The sequence below is a fragment of the Nyctereutes procyonoides genome, unplaced genomic scaffold, assembly GCF_905146905.1.
Source record: "Nyctereutes procyonoides isolate TBG_1078 unplaced genomic scaffold, NYPRO_anot_genome, whole genome shotgun sequence".
NCBI lineage: Eukaryota > Metazoa > Chordata > Mammalia > Carnivora > Canidae > Nyctereutes > Nyctereutes procyonoides.
The window spans coordinates 39,428,920-39,451,437 of record NW_026575044.1 but is presented as its reverse complement, the minus strand read 5'-3'; the positions used below and the strand labels follow the sequence as shown (position 1 = coordinate 39,451,437).

The following is a 22,518-nucleotide window of genomic DNA, read 5'->3' as shown; positions in this document are numbered from 1 at the left end:
TTCAACCACAGATAAGGAGACAAATTTAACCAAAGCCAATGAAGATCTTTGAACAATCCAACATCTGTTGCTTATGTAAAAGCCTATATGAAATGAATTGGTGATCTCAGTTCAGATATCCTGGAGGTCTTATTAATGTGAGTGTACAGTACTGAAGGTAACATGTATAGAATAAAAGTAGATTCCATTTCAGATATGGGTAAACAGCAATTACATTAAATTACTATTTTCACAAGATATCTGAAATGGCTCAAAATTATTCAAAATTTTGCCATTTCCAGAAATAACTATTAAATAATATCCATTATGGCTCAAATGCACATACATTAAAAAATATATACCAAAACATATTTACGTTGTGGGATTTTTTTTTTAAGTATACAGCAAATTCTGAGATCTTAACCTTCAAGAACTTTTCTTTTTTAATTTCATAAAGAAAAGCTCTCATGATAGCAAAGAGAAGGTAAAGAAAAATTCCCAATTTGGTAAAATATATATCACTACCAGTTTTCAGAAAAAAAGTTGTGCTAAGCTATTATGATATTAAACAGGCTTATCAACAGTAATTATTAAAGAAAAATTTTTAAATACTAAGTTGATTAGTATTACTTGTTAGAAGAGATGAAGTACAATAAATGCTTTAAATATATAAATTAAATTAAAAAAATCCCACAACATAAACCAGGCAGAGTAAAGTTAGCTGGTTTTATGTTTGGCTTTGTTTTAAAATAAGCCAGTATACATACAAGGGCTTTATATATATTATCACTTCCTAAAAACAAAAATTTTTCAATGATTTAAATTTGGCAATTCATTTCTTTAAGATCCTGACCTAATTATCTGATACTACATTTTAGAAGTCATGAATTCCACTTACCACATATTTTACAGCACTTATAAACTGGTTGTGGAAGAGCAGATGCTGTGTTTCATCTTCTGGATTTGAAGCTGTGTAAAGCATGCCACAAACATTACAGGAAACTGCTCCAAATCTTTTTTGTCCTGCATCCTATTTACAAAAAACAAACAGAAGTGTTTTTTTCCCTCCCAAAGGAATAATTTCAGAACATCAGCCTCTAAAGCTAAAATGGGAACATAAAGTGAGAAATGTTTAATGTATAACAAAAAATATTCAGTGTTGATCAAAAAAAAGATATTAATCTGTGAAATCTGTGTATAATTTTATTAAGAACCGTTTCCATTTTAGTAATCTGATCACTCACTCCACAGCATTTAATAATTGAAAAGAATTAAGAAATACCTTTTAACACTACAATCTTATTCCTAAAGCTCCAAACAGGAAATATTCTATAAATGAGAATGAAGATACATTTTATATCTGGAATAATTAAACTGCTAAAGCTAAAAGGAAACAGCTTTTCACAGACTCATTCTTTTTTAATGTCTTAAAGTATGTTCTTTTCAGCGGTTTTGCTCTACTTTATAGATATCAAAAAGAATATTTTGATGTCACCAGAAACTCCTAAGATAATAATTTTTTCTATTCTCTTCATATTAAATAAGTAGAAAGTACAATCATCTATTCTCCAGTAATTCATACTTGTACCATGTAGAATAGTAACTGTTTACAAAACATTTTCTATTCTTGTCCTTATTCAACAAGAAATTTTCAGCAATATGATCTATGTTTAAGAATAATAAACTCAGTAGGTTAAGTAGCCGACTCTTGATTTCAGCTCAGGTTATGATTTCTGGGTGAGACAGAGCCCCATGTTGGATTCCCTACTGGGTGTGGAGCCTATCTAAGATTCCCTTCCTCCCTCTTCCTCTGCCCTTTCAGTAGCACATTTTTTCTCTAAAAAAAAAAAAAAATAATATAAATTTTAAAAAGACAATAAACGAATAATCCCCTTTACTCTTTCTACTCTAAAACTGTGCAATTTGAAGAGATTTTTATTTATTTGAGAGAGAGCACACACAAGCACAACTGGCGGGGAGGGGCAGAGAGGGATGGAGAAAGTCTCCCACCAAACAGGGAGTCTGATGTGGGGCTCAATCCCAGGACCCTAAAATAATGACCTGAGCTGACAGCAGCCACTTAACTGACAGGGCCATGCAGGTGCCCCTGAAACTGTGCAATCTGAATTACTCAAAAAAAAAATAAAATAAAATCTAAGACAATGGCATCTCTAGTGTCTCAGAACCAGGATCAAGTAGCAAAGAGAAATCAAATGGTAAATAGAAGATTGTATATAGAACTTAAGGAAGTTCATTCTAAATGATTCAAACTATTAACAAATTGTTACATGAACTTTATTTCAGACAGTTAAATTTTTTTTTGTAATTGTGATATGACATATATAACAATATTTACCATCTTAACGATTTTTAAGTGTACAGTTCAGTGTTTAGTATATTCACACTGTTGTGCCACCACTCTTCAAAATTCTTTTCATTTGAAAAACTGAAACTCTATACCCACAAACTAAACAATAGGTTCCCAATCCACTTTCCTGCTCCTAGAAACCACCATTCGACTTTCTTTCTCTGAATTTGACTACTCTAGGCACCTCATAGAAGTGAAATCATGCAGTATTTGTCTTTCTGTGACTGACTTATTCCACTTAGCTGAATGTCCTTAAGATTAAACCATATTGTGGCATATATCAGAATACCTTCTTTTTTAAGGCTGAATAATATTCCATCGTATGTATATATCACATTTTGTTTATTCATTCATCCCTGGTGGATACTTTGGTTGCTTTTACCTTTTGGCTAGTATAAATAATGAAAAGCAGTGTACTCATGGTAATGAGTAAACATCTCTTCCTCAGTTTCCCAACTGGTAAATGGGAAATAATAATAGTACCTACCTCATACTTTAAAAACTAAGGCTTAATTAAGTTAATATGAGTGAAGTACATAGAACAATGTACTCAAAAAGTATTAGCTGCTATTATGATCATTATCATCAACTCTTCACCAGAACTGAATAGAAATTTGATCCCCAAATGTAATTTTAAATTTTCTAGTAGCCATGTTAAAGCATGTTAAAGCACAAACATATGAAATTAATTTTAAATTTTATTCAACAAAACATCCCAAATGTTATCATTTCAACATGTACTAAATAGAAAAAAAATTATTAGTGAAATACTTTACATTCTCTTTTTTGTGCTAGTCCTTACATGTAGTAAATACACTTACACTTATAGTGTATCACAGTTCTGACGAGGTCATTTAAAATACTAAATGGCCACATGTGGCTACCATATTGGACAGTGCAGCTCTAGATTCTACTAGTCTAATTCTGCTTCACTTTCATATTGATTTAACAACAGAAACACAAGACGTCTGGGTGGCTCAGCAGTTGAGTGTCTGCCTTCCGCCCAGGACATGATCCTGGAGTCCCAGGATCAAGTCCCGCATCGGGCTCCCTGCATGAAGCCTGCCTCCATGTCTCTCATGAGTAAGTAAATAAAATCTTTTTAAAAACAAAACAAAAAGCCCCAGAAACATTAAATCTGATGAAACTTTTCCTGATTAATTTTTCTCAAATATTTCTAGACAACTCTTACAAAGTTATTCCCCTATATTAAAGGTAGAATGAGTAATGTACTCCAGAAAACTCCTACTGATAATGCTGATTGGAATTACATTAAATTTTCCTATGTAAAATAAAGTACCCATCTGTTACAAACAAAACTGAAAGTATGGAAATTTGAGTTTTTATTTGTGATAGGAAAGACTCCCTATTGAGGAGCCAGAGGGCTATCTGTAATGATAACAGGAGTATTTCCATAATGATTTATGGTGAAAAAAAGGCTCTTTGAAAAAAAAAAAAAAAGATGAACTTGTTTTTTAACAATGTGCATAAATAAGATGATTATAATAATCCTTCACCAAAAAAGTCAAGTTGGATACTTACTATGATCAACTGTTTTTCATCAACTTTCTCTGCTTCTTTTAGTTTCAAAACCTTTGGAATTGTTATCTCCAAATGGGAATTACACTTAGGCCACGAATGATTTGGTGGTGTCTCCCTTAAAAAAGCGAAACAAAACAAAACACCGCAATGTCATAGAACTGTACCACTTCAAAGTACTAAAGTGGGGAAAAAAAGAAAACTTTTTCTATACAACACACATTTCAACTCCAAGAGGGGAAAAATAACCTTTTAAAAATAAAAGGGAGAAAACCTAAGAAAATTATTTTCAACAAAATAAACAAAAAATTGGGGGATCCCTAGGTGGCTCAGCGGTTTAGCACCTGCCTTTGGCCCAGGGCGCGATCCTGGAGTCCAGGGATCGCGAGTCCCACGTCAGGCTCCAGGCACGAAGCCTGCCTCTCCCTCCTCCTGTGTCTCTGCCTCTCTCTCTCTCTGTCTCTCTCATAAATAAATAAATAAATCCTAAAAAAAAAAATTGCTATACCTACTATAGTTTGAGTAAGTTTTAAGTTTTTTGGATAGTTTTAGCCATCTGACTCACTACAGTTTGTCCTAAATATTGTTTTTGCGGGGCGCCTGGGTGGCTTAGTGGCTGAGCGTCTGCTTTGAGCTCCAGTCATGATCCTGCGGTCCTGAGATCTAGTCTAGTATCAGGCTCCCCACAGGGCCTGCTTCTCCCTCTGCTTACGTCTCTGCCTCTCTGTGTCTCTCATGAAGAAATAAAAATCTTTAAAAAAAAATAGGGTTTTCAGTAATCTGTAAAGCAAAATAAATCAGATTTAATTTTATTCTGACATTAAAGACAGAATGGAATGCTTTTGAAACACTTAAAACAGGGCAGCACCAGTGGCACAGCAGTTTATTGCTGCCTACAGCCCGGGGTGTGATCCTGGAGACCCGGGATCGAGTCCCATGTCAGGCTCCCTGCATGGAGCCTGCTTCTGCCTCTGCCTGTGTCTCTGCCTCTCTCTCTCTCTCTCTCTGAATAAATAAATTAAAAATCTTTAAAAAAATAAAACACTTCTACATGTTGATAACACCCAGTACTTCAAGGAGTTTGCAGAAAGATGCATTCTCAAACCACTGTTGTTGGAAATATAAAATGACACACATTGGAGGAAAGTATGGCAATGCAGGCTAAGTCATACAGCTATAAATTTATCCTAAATATAGTAAATACAAATAGACAAAGATAACATATTTATTATAGAACTTTTTTTTGGACAGAAACTAACTAGAAACAACCAAAATGTCTAGAGAGTGGAGAACTGTTAAACAATGGATGAAAAAAAAAAAAAAAACAATAGATGGGACACCTGGGTGGCTAAGTGGTTGAGCGTCTGCCTTTGGCTCAGGGCCTGGTCCCAGGATCCAGGATCAAGTCCCTCACTGGGTTCCTTGCATGGAGCCTGCTTCTCCCTCTGCTTATGTCTCTGCCTCTCTCTTTCTGTGTCTCTCATGAATAAATAAGATCTTTAAAAAATATATAAAAATAAAAAATAAACAATGGACTATACACAAAATGAAACTTAATACAGATTTAAAAGATGAAATAGTTAAGGTAGAAAAGATGCCCATAGTGACATAAGTACAACAAAACTAACCAAAAAAACAAAACAACAACAACAAAAAAAACCCAAAGCCAAAAAACACAAGTACAGGCACAAAAAAGTAAAATGAGCTGCTGGACAGCCCCGGGTGGCTCAGCGGTTTGGTGCCGCCTTTAGCCCAGGGTGTGATCCTGGGAACCTGGAATCCAGTCCCACGTCGGGCTTCCTGCATGGAGCGTGTTTCTCCCTTTACCTGTGTCTCTCCCTCTCTCTCTCTCTCTCTCTCTCTCTCTCTGTGTGTCTCTCACGAATAAATAAATAAAATCTTTAAAAAAAAAAAAAGTAAAATGAAAACAGAACTTGTAAATATCATGTTCTTTCTACATGAAAAACTGAGGATTACTATTTTTAGGGAAAAATACCCCAAACTTGAAAGGTTTAAGTATAAAATCCTTAAGTTCTTTTAAAAATAAGACAAAAGGTCCAAAATGGAGTTGTTTATGCTAAGCCCCACATTACCAAACTGAGGCTTAGTTTTAGTTCTTCCAGAAATGGAACCTTAAACCAGTCACTCAGGAATCATCTAATTAGCACTAGAGTTAGGTAATTTAACTGAAAAGAACTCTGCCATCTTTTCTAAAAGAAAGTAACTTTGCAATAATCAACCCTCTTTTTTGCCAGTTATAACTTCCTCATTCCCATTCCTTTTTGCCTATAATAAAGTCTTTAATGTTACAAGGATCCTTAGGTGGCTCAGTAGTTTAGGGCCTGCCTTTGGCCCAGGGTGTGATCTTGGACTCCTGGGATCGAGTCCCACGTCGGGCTCCCTGTGTGGAGCCTGCTTCTCCCTCTGCCTGTGTCTCTGCCCCTCTCTCTCCGTGTGTCTGATGAATAAATCATCATGTTATAGTTCTTTGGAGCTCCTAATCTGTGAAACTGGATACTATCCAATTTGAATTGATTTCTGTTCAAATAAAAATTGTAAAAGCCTCAGTTGATCTTTTAACAGTTCTCATATTTACTCTTGCATTAAATTAATGTCTTACCTGTTATCACTGGTCTTAGATGTTTGATTACTGAGTATAGTATGCTGTTTGGGAGCTGAACCTGTAATTAAGAAAATGAGTTACACATTAAGTTTTGTACTACTTCTCCATCTCTAATAGTTAAAAATCATTACCAAAAAAAAAAAGGAGAGAACAATGCTCTACATGTTTTATTTTTAACAAAAACCATTTGATACAACTAAAGCCCCTTTCTAGAAATTACTCTTCAGAGAAGTGGGAGAATATGCTCTACTGAGCCACAAAGGGATCCAATGGTAGACTAAGTTTGCTTCTAGTTTCACCAATCGCTAGTTCTGAACAGTAAAGGAAACTGTGTAAATCCCCATATAATTATACAATCCCTAAATGGAAATAAATGGGAGCATTTCTTTGTTTTAAAAAAAAATTGTAGTCTCACAAGAAACAGTGTTGGTGAGGATGTGAAGGAAAAGGAACCCTCTTGCAGTATTGGTGGGAATGCAAACTGGTACAGCTACTGTGGGAAATAGTATGGAGGCTCCTCAAAAAATTAAAAATAGAATTACTGTATGATCCACCAATTCCACTGCTGGGTGTTTACCCAAAGAATATAAAAATAGTAATTCAAAAAGATATATGTACCCCAAAGTTTATTGCAGCATTATTTAAAATAGTCAAATTATGGAAGCAATCCAAGGGTCCATTGGTAGATGAATGGATAAAAAAGACGTGTGACATATACATATACATACAATGGAATATTACTTAGCCATAAAAATGAATGAAATCTTGCCAGTTGCAACATGGATGGATCCAGAGGCCGTAATGATAAGTGAAGTAAGTCAGTCAGAGAAAGATAATACCATGTGACTTTACTCATATGTAGGAATCTAAGAAACAAAACAAAGAAAAAGGGACCCCCTGGATGGCTCAGCAGTTGAGCATCTGCCTTCGGGCTCAGGTCATGATCCCGGGGTCCAGGGACGGAGTCCTACATTGGACTCCCTGAGGGGAGCCTGCTTCTCCCTCTTCCTGTGTCTCTGCCTCTCTCTCTGTTTCTCTCATGAATAAATATTTTTAAAAAGAAACAATGGATTTTCTAAAGGAAAAGATAAAGTTGTCCAAAGTTAGTTGACATTGGCTAATGTGCTTTGTTTCTATTTTGGACCTAATCTTATTGGTCATCCAGGCCATTTTTGTTGTTGTTGTACTTAAGTAATTTAAACAAGAAAGAGAAGTAATTCTATCCTACAAATAATGATAGTAAAGGAAAGAAAAATAAAAAAAGAATGGTGATAATCAAAACATTTGAAAAACATACCCAAGAGTTCTTCAGTCAGTATTGTTTCCTATCATACTGACAAAAATATCTCTAACACTGAGAAACCCAAATAATATTTTCAAAGTTTTACCTGGAAATTTATTCTCTCCTGTATCAATTTTTGCTTGACCGAGCAGAGCTGAAACAGTAGAGATATTTCCCACTGGACTGTTTTCAAGCTTGGATTCCAAACAAAGACTGAAATCCTGAATATATAAAATTCAAAATGTTAATATTTGCCTTCATATCAACTTTTGAAACTCATCCTAACACACTTTCAGTGAATTTAAGCATATCAAGAAAATTTAAGATAATACTTTATAGTTGGAGTAATTCAAACTCATATGCCTTAAAAGTCTCTTGATTTCCCCACAGCTACCCTCCTTCAGCGTCGGTTCCCATTATTTCCCTTCATGCCATCTTGTAAATCCCATAGACATATTCTATATCTGCCTAGCTCTACACTTTTTCTGTTTCATCTATGTAAATCTGCACTGTCCAATACAGCAGCCACACCTCATATGACTATAGAGCACTTAAAATGTCATATGATTCATTTGAGATTATTTTGTAACTGTCAATCATTCACCAGATTTTTAAGACTTACTACAAAAAAAAAGTAAAATAGGTCAATTTTTAAAATTAATTACATGCTGAAATGATAGTATTTTTAATATGACAGTTAAAAATATATATTAGTTTTACCAGTGTGTTCTTTTAAGCTGGCTACCAGAAAATCTTAAGTAATATATGCAGTTCATATTACACTTCTACTGGATAGTGCCAACCTAGAACCTTTCCCCTGCATCAACTAAACTCATTATTTAAATATTAACCTCTTCCACGAAGCCTTCTACAAGTTTCTCCATGCATTTTTTCCAATTTGTGAATAATTCTCCATCTATTTCACCTCTACCTCTTTCATGTCCTTATCACTATTATCAATTATTTTTTATTCATCTTCTTAAGAGCAAAGATCATATTATATTTATCTTTGTATTTCCCAAATCAAAACACTGTCAAAGCTGATACTCAATAACTACCAAAAGAAAATACTCCAAACTCTATCAACGTTGGCTCTATCTGTATTGTGATTATTACACCCAACACATAACATTATTTTTTAGTATTTTTGGAAAAGTGAACAATTTTTGTCATTGAAAAAGCAGAATAATTAAAAACAAGAACCATGACAAATTACTAACTAATCTCCATTAAATAGGGAGGAATTTAGTAAGTTTCTGACTTAAAAAAACAAATCATAAAATAATTAGGCTTTAAAATTCATGAAGTTCAAATAATTTAAAGAAGCCTACCCAAATGCTTATAGCCTTATCAACCATGATCATTTCTCTGCACTGCCGAAACTGACATAAAAATTACAGGCAGCCATAGAAAAAGATTTCATGATGTAAGGTTTATTTTTATATTTTCCTTCTTCCCCAAGTATAACCCTGTTAAAACACTGAAGCCAATCTCAGTTTAAATCCTAGCTCTACAAAAAAAAAAAAAAAAAATCCTAGCTCTACCACTTACATGTCACTCAGATAAATTACTTTCATTTCTAAGCCTCGATCTCTTCACCTGTAATATGTAGGTAATAACAGAAACCACAGTGCAGACTGTGGGGACAATTTCTATGAAGCTCTCCTTCAGCAAAGAGGCTGTGTTCACCAAAGGCCTATTATGTCATTAGCCAAAAGCTATTATGATGATTGAACTAAGCTACCTCAATTCTTAGTGCTTATAACATGAAGAGAAATCTCTTAAGTGACTGTTACAATGTCAATTCCTTAAAGACAGGAAACATTTCCTCTTCTGTAGCCCTAGCAACAATGTCTTGGACACAGCAGGCACAACTGTGTCTTGAATTGGCATGGTTACCGTATTCTCTGATCATTCCGTGGAAGTGATCACATTAAAAGTATTGGTGAAAAGAATAGAATCAACCTAAAAGGGTTTTAGAAGAGGAAAACATAAACTGTGGTATACTCATGTAGAGCTATTAAGATACCCACATATTATTATCAAATGTTGACTGCACAAAACCAAGTAGCAAAAAACTATACACACACACATATACACCAACTATGTTAGCATTTAACTTTTAAACACTTAAGACATTATAACATTAAACATACATATAAGATAATTTAAAATACAAAGTGTTAAGTATTCTTTGTGGATACATATACACATACACAGTGAGATCATAAAAATAAAGAAAAGATGCCCACCAACTTCACAAACATGTTTAATTCTGGGAAGAAAGGTGAATAGAAGGACGAGACATAGCCTTTTCCTTTACCTGTAACGTACTTTTCTTATTTCAAAAGACCTGAATTCAATAAAATGTTAGTTTTTGTCAAATTGGGGTGGTAGACACAGCGTAATGTTAGTTTCTGTAGTATTCTGAATGTTTGAAATATTCAAGAATTTACAAACATAAATAAAATTTTTAGCAAAAGTTTCATAGGATGGTTTCTCACAATATACCTCAAGAGAGAGGGACTACACAAATCCAAAGCACATTCCAGTAAAAGCAATATTAGAGGTCGAAATAATGTGATCTAATTAAGCAAGCATCTTTATTCTAATAGAGTAGTCCAGAGTTACAATTCTTATTCTTCAATATAATTCTCCACAAACTGAGGTTTCTTTTTATTTTATTTTAGCAATGTTACATTAATTTCAGCTGTACAACATAGTGATTCAACGTCTCCCTATACATTATGTTATGCTCACAAGGATAGCTACCATCTGTCATCATACAATGCTTCTACAATATCACTAACTATATTCTCTATGCTATGCCTTTTTTTTCCCCATGACTTATTTCACAAACTGAGTTTTGACAGGCATTTATATTTATGCAGCAAGGAGTACAAGATAAACTCTGCAGCTAACACCTGGAGTACAGCTATCAATCTGCGACAAAACATACCCTGAATAGAAAGCCACTCCATCTCTGATGGAAGGAACACTTGTTATTCACACTACCACTCACTACTTCTAATTACTATCACTATTTGAATAATTATCTTCTAATTGATGCTTTCATTTCCATTTGTTCAGAAAATAAAATCTAAGAGTACCATATGGTATCTGTCCCCTTTAATTTGATTTGTACTCCACTGGAAGAGACAATGATCTATTTTCATGGCTTCTGGCATAAAGCCCAGACTCCTCACTCATTCAAATTATCTCTAAAGAGAACTTTAAATCATTACCAAAACTTTAAGATGACCTGACTTTTTTCTCTCCTCACAATGATTTTTTTCTCAAATGATCTCATGTTCAAAGTATCTAACTATAGAAAAAATGCTGACCTGAGAATCAAAATACTTGAAAATTCAATGCTATTTGTGCTCCCAAACATGTGACCTACATCACATTCCTCTACTGCACTCAGTTTTCTCATTACAAAAGTAAACAACTGAAACAAATTAGTGAAGTCTTTCAAATCTGTATTATAGAGCTTCATGTTCTATGCAAAAAAAAAATTTGCTTATGGGTTTATATACTGGAATTTTGCCTATGATTTAACTTGAAAAGAATTGGCACAGGTGCTTTTAGTTTCCAACTACTTCCTCATATAATCATTAAAGTTTCTTCTAGCTATTAGATTCCATTTACTTTTAGATATTGTTTTTCAATTTACTTTCCCATTTTAAAAATTATTGGCCGCTACAATCTTATTTAAACTAAAACTGAATTATTTACATCTTTCAGCCATTTTATTTACCCAACTATTCAAAATGGTCACACAAGTCAAACTTTTAAGTTTTAAGTTAAGTTTAAGCATTCCTGCTAAATAGAAATGTTTAATTTTTAAATTTTATCAGGTGGAAAAAAGTGGGTTGATTTGTGCCAAGGTGAAATTAATTTTAACAATTTGGTCAGAATAAGGCCCAACTTTAATTTCTTTATTTTAGTCACTATGAAACATAGTTTCTATGGTTACAATTAAAAGAAAAAGCAAATCAGTGTGTTAAAGAAAAGTTTAGGGGTAAATGAATGGGCAAAATGAGTGAAAGGAGTGAGAGATACAGGGTTTCCAGTCATGGAATGAATAAGTCATGGGAGGGATGCCTGGGTGGTTCAGCGGTTTTAGCGCCTCCCTTCAGCCCAGGGTGTGATCCTGGGGTCCCGGGATCAAGTCTCACGTTGGGCTCCCTGAGTGGAGCCTGCTTCTCCCTCTGCCTATGTCTCTACCTTTCTCTCTCTCTGTGTGTCTCTCATGAATAAATAAAATCTTAAAAAAAAAAAAAAAAAGAAGTCATGGGAATAAAAGGAAGACCATAGGGAATACAGTCAGTGGTATTATAATAGCATTATATGGTAATAGGTGATAGCTATACTTGTGGTAAGCAAAGCATAACATATAGAGATGCTGTACACCAGAAACTAATATAACACTGTGTGTCAATTATACTCAAAAAAATTTTTTTAAAGAAAAAGAAAAGCTAGAATTCAACAGGTTTAGAGTTCACATTAAAAAAAAAACAAAAGGTAAAAATTAGAAATGAGAAGCATTTATATAAAATGCCAGACATCTAAAATCAGTAAGTTCTATCACTCACTACAAGACTGAATACAACACTAACAATTGAATAGGCGACCTTAACAAATGACTGTTTTTTATGACTTGATTTTTATGCTAAAATATGCTGTAAAAATTTATTTAATAGAACCTCTATTGCACATAATGAAAATAAATTACCTTATCTGGTGTTGATTCAAAAGACTCTTTCATCTGGTTATCCAATGGTGGGTCAGGAGGTGGTTTTATCTGATTATCCAAATGGCAATTTTCAGGAGCCCTTTTTGTGGTTTTATTAACTTCAACTGTAACATCATTAGTTTTAACTTCTTCAGAATTAATTTCTTTCATTTCTTCCTGCTGGCAAGCTATATTTTTATCATTATGTGGTTTTGTTCCTAAAAATGTACTTTGAGTGGCTGGATGATGCATTTCTAAGGCTGGTAGTGAAAAACTGGTTCGTATTAAGCCCAATTTAGGGGAAACTTGAGAGTCCAACTTATTTTGCTGCACAGAGTTAAACTTTGAGAGTTTAATTTTAGTCCAGTTGGAGTTCTTTTTAGTTGAGCTGTTTATTCCATTTAGTATACATTTCACAGGCTTTGTTTTCCTACTGGGGAAGAAACGATTACAATGAACATCCTGATTTGTTTCCTTCTGATGAAGTATTTGTCTTTCATTATCAGTCTCTTCCAATTTTATTTCTGTAGGCTTCTCTTCCTTTACACTTTCCATTTGTGAAGATTCCTTTTTTACCTCTACAGTATCTGACTCAATCTCACCAGCAATTTCTTCACAAAGCTGAAGAATGCTACCTCGTTTGCTCCTTCCCGCTTGCTCCAGCTCATTATCTACACTTTGTTCAGGCACTGATGGCTGTGGACTTTTTTGGGATTTTGCACTAGTATTTACGTGCGTATGAACTGATTTCTTTACCTCATTCTTTTTAGAGACCGCTGAAGTAATCATTTTTGAACTTTTTATCTCAGAAGTTACAGGCACAGATTTTGTTTCCTCTTTCTTAACATTCTTCTGAAGATACTTTTCAGATCCTTTTATACACTGAGAACTACAAGTATAAGCTGTTTGATGCTCTACTCTGCGTTTTTTTCCCTTGGGGGAATTTATTACTTCATTAGTTACTAGATGTTCATCCTCTTTAGAATCAGACTTTATTTCTGGTACTTTTCTTTTCACATGTTTTTGACTTGTTTTAACTTTATTAGATTTACTTTGAGAATTGTTACAGTGCTCTTTTCTTGGTGGCAAAGTCTGTTTAACTGCTTGAACCTGACCTTGAATTTCTCTATTACGTAGAGACCTTGTTGAAACTTCTGTTAACTGTTGTAGTCTTTGTGATCTCCGATTAAGTTGTTCATTTGATTTAGAAGTTCCATGCACTGAATTTTTCTGAGGTAATTTCTTCTTTTTTTTTGTAGATTCTTGTTGTGAATGTCCCTTCACAGTCACCATATTTTTACTACTGGATTTACTAGCTTTTTTATCACTGGATGCAGCTTTTGCTGACCTTGTACTCATGCATGTTCCTAATTCAGGCTGATTTATTTTACTTTCACTAGAAGATTTAACCAGTGATTTTACAGTTTCCTTTGGACCTGATTTTTTTGCCAGATTTGATTGAGAACCTTGAATTTGTGTCTCTAAATTCTTATCTTCACTTTTTTTAATAACATTGGAGGAATTTTCTTTTGATTTCTCCTGAATGGACATCATTCCTGAGTAAAGTCCTCCTTTTCTGAGTAGCTTTTGAGAGGATTTTCGTGTCCTGGTAGGTGTGAATGCTGAATGTCTAGTATTATTATTGAGGAGGTCTTAAAAATCAACTTTGAGGCTGATGTACATTTTCAACAAAAATACTAGTTTGCTTCAAGTAAGGTTTCGGTCATCCCTAGGACATGAGAAAAGCTGGTATGAAGCCTGAAAGATACTTGCTTTACTTCTGGACAAGGCAATAGAAATTTGAGGAAAATTTAATTCTAATTTGATATTTCTAAAGCTTTTTATGAAAAAAAAAAAAACTTAATTCAGGTTCGATCTGTTTTGTTAATTTTTCAATTAATAATGGTTTTCAGGCCTAGCCCTATTACTGGAGGAGTTATTTATCACTGACCTGTTTTGACAAAGATTTTGAAAACTTTTTTCTTCTGAAGTCTACAGTTACTGGACTTCGATTCATTTGAAACATGTCTTACAGCTAACAGGTTTCTTTCCTTGTTTGCTGAGACTGTTAGTTTAAAGTTCTTATCTAACCTCTTTCGTTTAATAAAATACTCTATTAATAGAGATTTCCTTTTGTGCTGCCATTTCTGAAAAATTAAAAAAAATTAAAATTAAATTTTGTACAATCCAAGAAATATGGCAAATGCGATACTATATAAAAATAATCTTATTTATATAAACCCAACCTCTCCTTTTTATTTAGTCTGTATATTTAAGGCTAACAGAATAGAGTATCCCAATTACATCCTTATGAACAATCAATAACTTATTTTATATAAGCATAGAATAGTTGAGGGGTGCCTGGGTGGCTCAGTCAGTTAAGCATCTAGCTTCAGCTTGGGCCATGATCCCAGCCTCCTGGGATCTAGCGCCATGTTGGGCTCCCTGCCAAGCAGGGAGCTTGCTTCTCCCTCTCCTCCCCATTTGTGTTTTTTCCGTCTCTCTCTCTCTCAAATAAATAAATTTTAAATTAAAAAAAAAAAGCATAAAATAGTCAAAAATCAGTTTATTCCTTGATGTTACTTACAATTCTTTTCCCACAAGACAGAATTGATCTTTCAGCCACCATAACTCATGAAAATTTGGCAAAATCATTCCTTAAAGTATCCTCTTAACACATTACACAGCACCTAAAAAAATAAAAAGGTTTTTAAAAATGTTTAAAAGGCACAAAGATGCAAATGATTCATTCACCACTCATTAAACACAACAGTCCACAATTTTACGCTGTCCCATCATTAGTTTTCAGGATTTACTATATACATACCGTTTAATTTTAGTATTTCTAACCTGAAGTAAACTATCCATTTTATGTCATAGAAAAAACATTTTTAAATACAAAATACAATTCATAATACATACACATAATGGTTAAACTGGTAAAGTAAAATCCTATTTTGAGGAAAAAAGTGCACATAACTACTTGTACATAGGAAAACACTGATACACAGTTTAAAGGGCAGATTTAAGCACACACGTTTACTCTCACGTAAAACCTACTTTAAAAAAGCAATAGATTAAAACAAGATAAAACCATAAACCTGAAGGATTAAAAAAAAGAGTAAATGGTAAAAATAAAAAATATGGAAGCTACAAAGAATGACAAATAGTAACTTCTAGACTCAAGAAAGCTTGAATACTAAGCTGGAAATGGAGAACCATAGAATCCCCCAAACTCAGGGCTCCACAGAACATGAGAATGAAAACAGGACTCAAAAAAACAAAGATTCCAAAACTGCCATTCCAATTACAAGCACCCAGAAGACTGCCCCTGCAACCCCGAAGACCCTAGTATAAATCTCTGGAAAGAGTATAACAAAAGTGCTTTAGTCTAGGGGCTCAAGACTGACAGGTAAGGGAAGCAGTACCATGCTGACAAGAGGTGATAAGTAAGAATACACATACTGATTGCTGAAACCCACTCCCTCCATCTGAAGTTCTCTTTGCCTACTCAAGAAACTTCTAGAGGAAGCAGTCAACCCTGTATCTTCCTGGAAGGAAACTAGAAGAGCGTTTTTTAATGAATTTGACAGGCCTAAAGGTAAAAGATCTAAAAACATACTGATAGACCCCATAGTGAGTAAGCGTGTGCATGCACCTGTGGGTGCCTGTGCTCGTGCACACACACTCACACACCCTATAGTCAAGAAACCACCAGCCCATCTACCATCCAAACACACAAAACTTCCAAATTAGTTTTTAGTGTCTCACTTGTAACTCTGAGCAAATAAACAAGAATCACAATATACATGAGGAAAATCTGAAAAAAAAAAAAAAAAACCAGGAAACCAATAGCTTGGCAGAAACTACATGAAACCAAAAATTAAAAATAAGCTAATCTATTCATGAAACAAACATACAAGAACATTCACAGTAAAAAAGGAACACATAAAAATTAAAAATAATATAAAAGAACTTAAAAAATCAATAAAAGCATTAGAAGAGGCCTGGGTGCCTGGATGACACAGTCAGTAAAACATCCAATTCTTGGTTTTGGCTCAGGTCATGATCTAAGGGTTGTGAAACCAAGCCCCACACCAGGCTCCCACTCACAGACTCTGCTTAGGACTCATCCCTCTGCCCCTCCCCCTCCTACCCCGAGGGCTCGCAAGCAAGCACAAGTGCTCTCTCTCTCTAAAATAAATAAATCTTGGGGCGCTTGGGTGGCTCAGTCAGTTGAGCATCTGCCTTAGGCTCAGGTCATGATCCCAGGGTCCTGGGATTGATCTCCACATCAGGATCCCTGCTCAGCAGAGAGTCCACTTCTCCCTCTCCTTATAAAAATAAAATAAAATAAATCTTAAAAAATAAAAGCATTAGAAGATGATAGTATGAAGATCTACAAAGTCAAACAAAAAAGACAGAGATGGTAAGTAGGAGACAAAAGAAGATAATTAAAAGACCATCCTTAGTGGTTCAAGAGTCCAGTAATTGGGGTTTTAGAAAAGAAAAAAAAAATGAAAAAAGAAAATGAAGATTTAGGAAATTTTCCTAGTACTGAAAGAAATGAGCTTCCAGACTGAAAGGGCCAAGAGCACCTAGTACAATGGATGTTTTTCAAAAGCTGTTAAAAAGTGTATCATGAGGACAAAATGATGATCCTCAAGCTTCTACAGAGGGGGGTAAATCTTGACCACATACATATTATACATGTAAATTATTATTTGCAAGGAAAAAAACCCACAAAAATTATTACTCTGTGAATTCATAAAGGTGTATAAATAAAAAATTTAAAAATCAAAACCAAAAGCTTTAAATAAACAATCAGCTGAAATATATAATACAAGTAAGTTATCACTTACCAGTTTATAGCAACAACACATACACAAATCAATTTAAAAAGTAACGGGCTGTAGATTTGTGTCACTTAGTTAAAATAATTAACAATTTAGTTCCAACAAATCAACAGACAAGAAAGTAACAGAAGAGAACAGAAACTCCAAAAATAGGCCCACTGCAAAAGGGAAGCTAATAAATATAAAGGTGGTATTAACTTAATTACTTTCAAATTAATGAAGAAAAGATTATTCAACAATTGATGTCAGGACAAGTAGATAACCATCTGGGTAATTTTAGTTTAAGAGTGAGGTTATGGAGATCCCTAGGTGGCTCAGTGGTTTAGCGCCTGCCCTTTGGCCCAGGGCACGATCCTGAAGTCCGGGGATAGAGTCCCGCATCGGGCTCCCGGCATGGAGCCTGCTTCTCCCTCTGCCTGTGTCTCTGCCTCTCTCTCTCTCTCTCTCTCTCTCTCTATGTCTATCATGAATAAATAAATAAAATCTTTAAAAAAAAAATAAAAGAGTGAGGTATGTCCAGGAAAATTTAATCATTAAAAATTAATTAAAAGTGGGCGGCTCGGTGGCTCAGCGATTTAGCGCCGCCTTCAGCCTAGGGCCTGATCCTGGGGACCCAGGATTGAGTCCCATGTTGGGCTCCCTACATGGAGCCTGCCTATGTCTCTGCCTATGTCTCTGCCTCTCTCTCTCTCTCTCTGTGTCTCTCATGAATAAATAAATTTTTTAAAAAATAATTAAAAGTTAAAACATAGCAAATAGATTAAAATATGGGAGGATTTTAATATTTATTTTCAGAATGAGAAAGACTTTCAAGCCTTGTCAGAAAATTCAGAAGCCAGGTTTGAGGAACAAAATGAGAAATACACTGGCAAGAAAAAGCAAAAGCTAATCACCATGATATATTCACAGGAAAAAAGCCACAGATGGCTGGTGTGATAATAACAGAATAATAGAAGTTAGAACTAAAACAAAATACCATTTTTCAAAAAAAACACACAAAAAAACATTTATCACATATCAGACTGGCCAAGGATCAGGAAGTTTAACACAGTATTGGCAAAGGTTTGTGACAAATACTCTCACATTAGTGCAGATAATTCAATGTCTATACAGGACAATTAGGCAATATCTATCAAAATTATAAATGCTAATTTTCAAACCATTCCATTTCTAGGACTTTAGAAATGCACCTGCAGACACAGGTGCACTAAGTGCTCAAAGACAAATATAAAATTAATTGCAACACTTTATCAACAGACTGAATACCCCAACAAACAAACATGGTGTATAAGCTACTTATAAAATTGACCTAATTATATATATAACCAATAGAATACCCCATAATCTCCAGTCTTTTTAAAAAAAAAATTCCAGTCTTTTTATACAGAAACTGACAACCTGATTTTAAAACTTATAGTCAAAATTTAAAAAAATTTTTTGAAATACTATCAAACTTCAAGACTTACAAATCTACAATAATCAAGATAATGTAATACTGATAAAGGAAGCAGAGATCAATGGAATAGAGAATCCAAAACCAGACCCATACGTTTATGATCAAATGAATTTTCAGCAGAAGCGCCAACACAAATCCATAGGGGGAAAAGTCTGAAAAAATGGTGCTAGACCTACTAGAAATCTAAGTAGAAGAAAAGAAAAAAAAGAACTTCAACCCATACCTCATACAACCCACAAAAATAACTTGAGATTAACCAAAGAAATAAATATAAAACTATAAAGCTCAAAAAGAAGGCAAAAGCAAAAATCTTTGAGGCAGGCAAATATTTTTTTAACCAAGAATCCTGGGATCCCTGGGTGGCTCGGCGGTTTAGCGCCTGCCTTTGGCCCAGGGAGTGGTCCTAGAGTCCCAGGGATCAGGGATCAAGTCCCACATCAGGCTCCCTGCATGGGACCTGCTTGTCCCTCTGCCTGTGTCTCTGCCTCTCTCTCTCTGTGTCTCTCATGAATAAATAAATAAAATCTTCAAAAAAAAAAAAAAAAAAAGGCAAAAATCCTGCAGGACTCTGTAAAAACTATGTTCAAAAATCTTCAAAGTGGGCAGCCCCAGTAGCCCAATGGTTTGGCACTGCCTTCAGCCCAGGGTGTGATCCTGGAGACCCAGGACTGAGTCCCACATCAGGCTCCCTGAATGGAGCCTGTTTCTCCTCTACTTCTTCCTCTGCCTGTGTCTCTGTCATGAATAAATTAAGAATAAAATCTTAAAAAAAAAAAAAAAAGCTTCAGGCAGCCCTGGTGGCGCAGCGGTTCGGCGCCACCTACAGCCTGGGGTGTGATCCTGGAGACCCGGGCTCCCTGCATGGAGCCTGTTTCTCCCTCTGTCTGTGTTTCTGCCTCTCTCTCTCTGTATCTATGAATAAATAAATAAAATCTTAAAAAAAAAAAAATCTTCAAAGCAAGGATGCCCGGGTGGCTCAAATGATTAAGCATCTGCCATCAACTCAGGTCATGATCTACAGGTCCTAGAATGGAGCCCTACATTGGGCTCCTAGCTCAGCTGGGAGTAGGCTTCTCCCTCTCCCTCTCCCCCTGCTTGTGCTTGCTCTCTCTCAAACGAATAAATTTTTTAAAATCTAAAAATAAAAAATCTTCAAAGCAGAGGCGCTTGGGTGGCTCAGTAATGTTAAGCGTCTGACTCTTGATTTCATCTCAGGTCATGATCTCAGGGTTGTGAGATCAAGCCCCACATCAGGCTCTGTGCTGAGCAAGGAGTCTACTTGAGATTCTCTCCCTTTCCCTTCCCTCTCCCTCTGCCCCTCACCTCCACTCTCTCATGCATTTGCACATGCTTGCTCTAATAAATAATTATCTTTAAAACAAAAATCTTCAAAGCACTTCTATGCACAATAACCAAAATCTGAAAAATAACAAAGGTCAGGTGAATGGGCAACAAAATGTGTTATATCAATAGTATAATAGAAAAGTACTCAGCAACAGAAAGGAATGAACTACTGGAACAGTATGATGAACCTCACAACCATTATGGTGAGTGAAAAAAGCTGGCCAAAAAGAGTACATAATGTATGATTCCACTTAAAATTCTAGAAAAAGTAACTATAGTTGACCCTTGAACAAAGCAGGAGAGCCAAACCCCAGCAGTCAAGAATCTGCATTTAACTTTTGACTCTCCCCAAAACTACTAATATAGCCTAGCCTACTGTTGACCAGAAGCCGTATCAATAACATTAACAGTCAATTAATACATATTTTGTGATATATGCATTATAAACTATATTTTTACAATAAAGCTAGAGAAAAGAAAATGTTAAGAAAATCATAAGGAAAAGAAAATAAATTTATAGTACTGTACTGTATTTGTTGATAGCATAAATTTACATCATCCTAAAAAAATAATAATAAATAAATAAATAAATAAATAAATAAATTTACATCATCCTTTTACAAAATGAATCATCTCTCAGGACCTACACCCATATTGTCCTAAATAATATAAAACACTATAAAGGTCACATGCTCTTATTAACAGTACACATCAAAAGTGAAAAGATATCGTGAAAAAAAATTCATGTTTACTTACAGATGTAACAATTTACACACTGTAATGAAGCAGCAATATGACTGCTTTATAGTAGCCTAGTATAACTGATCAATTGCTTCACGCTGGACTAGCAAATACACTAATGAATAAATCATATAACTTTCATGTCATACAGTATTACAGTCATACTCATTAATATATTGGAAACACATTTTTTCTAAAAACCACTTACCTGTGATGGCAGGCAGATATAGAGATACGCCAATTACAAAGAGACAGAGAAGCATACTGTACAGTAATTCTTTGAAAGTTACAAAACAGTAAGAAAACACATTATTAATTTTATATTAAATATCACTCACCTTATGCCTATGTAAGGATAGGCTATCCACTTCCACATAAGTCTTGTCATGATTTTCTACACGATGAATACTTAAGCAATGATGATGATGACAAAAAAACGTCTCAGACAGTTCTTGCCATACAGTTATTAGATTTTCACACGAAGACACACACACAACAGGTAAGTTTATTAACTGTATGGCATGATGATTATTTACTATTCATTAAATGGAAGTGGATCATCATAAATGTCTTCATCCTTGTTTTCACTCTTCACAATTAAGTAGGCTGAGGAGGAGGAGGAAGAGGAGGGGTTGGTCTTGGTGTCTCAGGGATAGCAGAAAAGGTGAAGGTGAAAAGGGAAGCAGAAGAGGCAAGCCAACTTGGTGTAACTTTATGGAAATACACTGTAATATGTCTGACAGTTTTGCTTTTTCATCTCTTTAAAAATGTTTCTATACAGTACCTACCAATCCTTCTACCATTTGCTTTAGCTTCAGTCCCCATATCATAGAAGGGTCCATGTCCTATAAAAAGTCAAAAGCAGTCTTAAATAATTAGAATTCTTCTGCCCGACTGTCTAATGTCAATCTGTTTTCTTGGCACTGCTTCATCCACATCTTCTTCTTCATCATCTGGCACTGGTTCAGATGTGCTTACCCGCATCAAGGCATCTTCTGTTAATTCCTTTTGTGTGGCATCTATTAGCTCTTGAATTTCTCCAAGATCTGTATCTTAAAAACCTTCACACACCCCCACCTTTTTGCCACATCTACCATTTCCTTCATGATTTCCTTTATTGGCTCTGTTGTAAATTCTGTGAAGTCATACACAACTTCTAGATACATTTTTCTCCTGCAGGAATCTACTGTTTTGGGCTTGCTGATTTTCACGGCTTATTCTATAAACAATGATGGCATCTTCAATGATGCAATCCTTCTAGACTTTCATGATGGTCTATCAGGGTTCTTTTCCATAATGCTGAACATTCTTTCTATAGAGTACCATGTGTGATAAGCCTTAAAAGTCCTGAAGACCTCATAATTTAGAGGCTAAATTAGAGATGTTGTGTTTGGGGGCAAGTAGACCACTTTGATGCCTTTGGTGTTGAACTCATTGGATTCTGGGTGCCCAAGGACATTGTCTAAGATCAAAAGAACTTTAAAAGACAGTGCCTTACTGGAAAGGTACTTCCTAACTTAAGGGACAAAGTATTGATGGAATCAACCCCGAAAACGGTTTCTCATTGTCCAGGCCTTTTTGATGTACAACCA

The 22,518-nt window shown here is 34.9% G+C and overlaps 1 protein-coding gene across 9 annotated transcripts in view; it reads right to left on the bottom strand.

The window, feature by feature from the left end:
* The window catches only part of ESCO1 (establishment of sister chromatid cohesion N-acetyltransferase 1), a 72,120-nt gene that overhangs the window by 32,179 nt on the left and 17,423 nt on the right, over nucleotides 1-22,518 (bottom strand). For all 9 annotated transcript variants that reach the window (XR_008664227.1, XM_055323620.1, XM_055323621.1 and 6 more), the window contains exons 3-9: nucleotides 21,265-21,532; nucleotides 15,117-15,219; nucleotides 12,530-14,676; nucleotides 7,898-8,012; nucleotides 6,507-6,567; nucleotides 3,890-4,004; nucleotides 878-1,009 (exon numbers count right to left, since the gene is read on the bottom strand). Coding sequence is in view for 8 of the 9 variants with exons in the window: in XM_055323620.1 (XP_055179595.1) it covers nucleotides 878-1,009; nucleotides 3,890-4,004; nucleotides 6,507-6,567; nucleotides 7,898-8,012; nucleotides 12,530-14,083 (1,977 nt within the window). In the remaining variant the exon portion in view is untranslated. The remainder of the gene's footprint in view (nucleotides 1-877; nucleotides 1,010-3,889; nucleotides 4,005-6,506; nucleotides 6,568-7,897; nucleotides 8,013-12,529; nucleotides 14,677-15,116; nucleotides 15,220-21,264; nucleotides 21,533-22,518) is intronic.